The sequence below is a fragment of the Trypanosoma conorhini genome, assembly GCF_003719485.1.
Source record: "Trypanosoma conorhini strain 025E chromosome Unknown Tco_14.4_contig_00952, whole genome shotgun sequence".
In the NCBI taxonomy this organism is placed as follows: Eukaryota; Euglenozoa; class Kinetoplastea; order Trypanosomatida; family Trypanosomatidae; genus Trypanosoma; species Trypanosoma conorhini.
The window spans coordinates 1,656-3,316 of NW_021705016.1; the positions used below are offsets into that span (position 1 = coordinate 1,656).

General features: G+C 65.3%; 1 protein-coding gene across 1 annotated transcript; it reads left to right on the top strand.

Annotated features, from left to right (window-relative positions):
• Window position 1: 1 nt before the first annotated feature.
• On the top strand, window positions 2–1,660 carry Tco025E_09021 (group II trans-sialidase superfamily; the record flags this gene model as incomplete). Its single annotated transcript, XM_029375850.1, has 1 exon — window positions 2–1,660. A coding segment is annotated over one exon (1,659 nt), but the record flags the coding sequence as incomplete, so codon positions are not given.
• Between the last annotated feature and the right edge of the window lies 1 nt (window position 1,661).

The window sequence follows — 1,661 nt, forward strand, 5'->3', positions numbered from 1 at the left end:
GAAGCAAACCTCTGCAACGGCCTCGGCGTGTGACGTCCTCACCACCGCGACGATTGCTGGAACGAGGGTCATGCTGTACACCCAGAAAGACTACCCACTCGGGGAGGCGCTGGTGGCGGAGGCGAAGGCAAAGGCGCTCTTCCTTTGGGCCACCGACAACAACCGCACGTTTCGCGTCGGGCCCATTTCCACCGACGCTGCTGGAAATACTCCGCTCTCCAGCGCCCTGCTGTACTCGAACGACAAACTGCACTTTTTGCAGGAGAGGGGCAACAGGACGACCGCGGGCCTGTTTTTGTCCCCCCTGACGGAGGAGCTGGGGACAATCACGTCCGTCTTGGGCACTTGGGCAAAGCTGGACTCCGCCTTCTCCGAGTCGTCTGTGCCCACGGCCGGCCTGGTTGGATTCCTGTCCAATGCGTCGAGTGATGCAGCGTGGGACGACGCGTACCGCTGCCTGAACGCAGTTGTGACGAATGGAAAGAAGGTCGACAATGGCTTTGAGTTCACTGGACCCGAGTCCTACGCCTTTTGGCCCGTGAACATGTGGGACTATGGTCACGTGTACGGCTTTGTGAATTACGCGTTCACGCTTGTGGCGACGGTGACCATCCATCAGGCTCCGAAAGGGAGCGCGCCTCTGCTGGGTGCGAGTCTGGAGGACTATGGCAGCACGAAGTTCGTGGGGCTGGCGTACACTGCGGAGATGAAGTGGGAGACGGTCTTAAACGGCACGGCAACCGCACCCAACAGCAATTGGGAGCTGGGGAAGGAGTACCAAGTGGCGCTTGTGCTGCAGGGCAGCAGGGGCTCCGTGTACGTGGACGGCGAGCTCGTGGGGAGCTCCGACGCGCTGCCAACACCCGAGGCACGGAATTACGAAATCTCGTACTTGTACTTTGGAGACGAAGCTGGCGGCACGGACAGAGGCGGTGGCAGTGTGACGGTGACGAACGTCTTTTTGTACAACCGCCCGCTGAGCGAAGCGGAGCTCGCAGCGCCTGCGAAGGGCCCCGCCGCCTCTGCAGGGCAGCAGCGAGGCACCCCGTCACCTTCCGGGGGCTCCGGTAACTCCAACGCGGCCGAAGAGTCCAAAGAGGAGGTGGATGCGCACGGGGCGGCCAGTGGCAGTGAGGAGTCGGCGCCGTCATCGTCCCCAGAGCAGGGTGCGGGCACTGGACGTGAAGGAACTGGGACTGGGCAGGCCGTCGGTGCGGAGCCCTCTGGGCAGCAACGAGGGTCCTCGCCTCCCGCAGACGATGCAGTCACGGCGGGCCCGGTGGGTGACGCGTCTGTGCAGAGTGGGCCCATGGATGACGGCCAGGCGCAGCAGACCCCTCCGTCGCACGCGCCAGAGAACGTTGGCGGCGTGCCGTCTGCTTCTGCCGCGCCCACCAGCGAGACGCCAAACGCTGCCGCCAAGGAAAATGGCGCAGACCCCCAAACTGCGGCGGGCTCGGACGGCGGCCACGAGACACCCAGCAACGCCGCCACGGCACCCAGCAACGCCGTCACGGCACCCAGCAACGCCGTCACGGCACCCAGCAACGCCGCCACGGCACCCAGCAACGCCGCCACGGCACCCAGCAACGCCGTCACGGCACCCAGCAACGCCGCCGCGGCACCCAGCAACGCCGCCACGGCACCCAGCAACGCCGCCA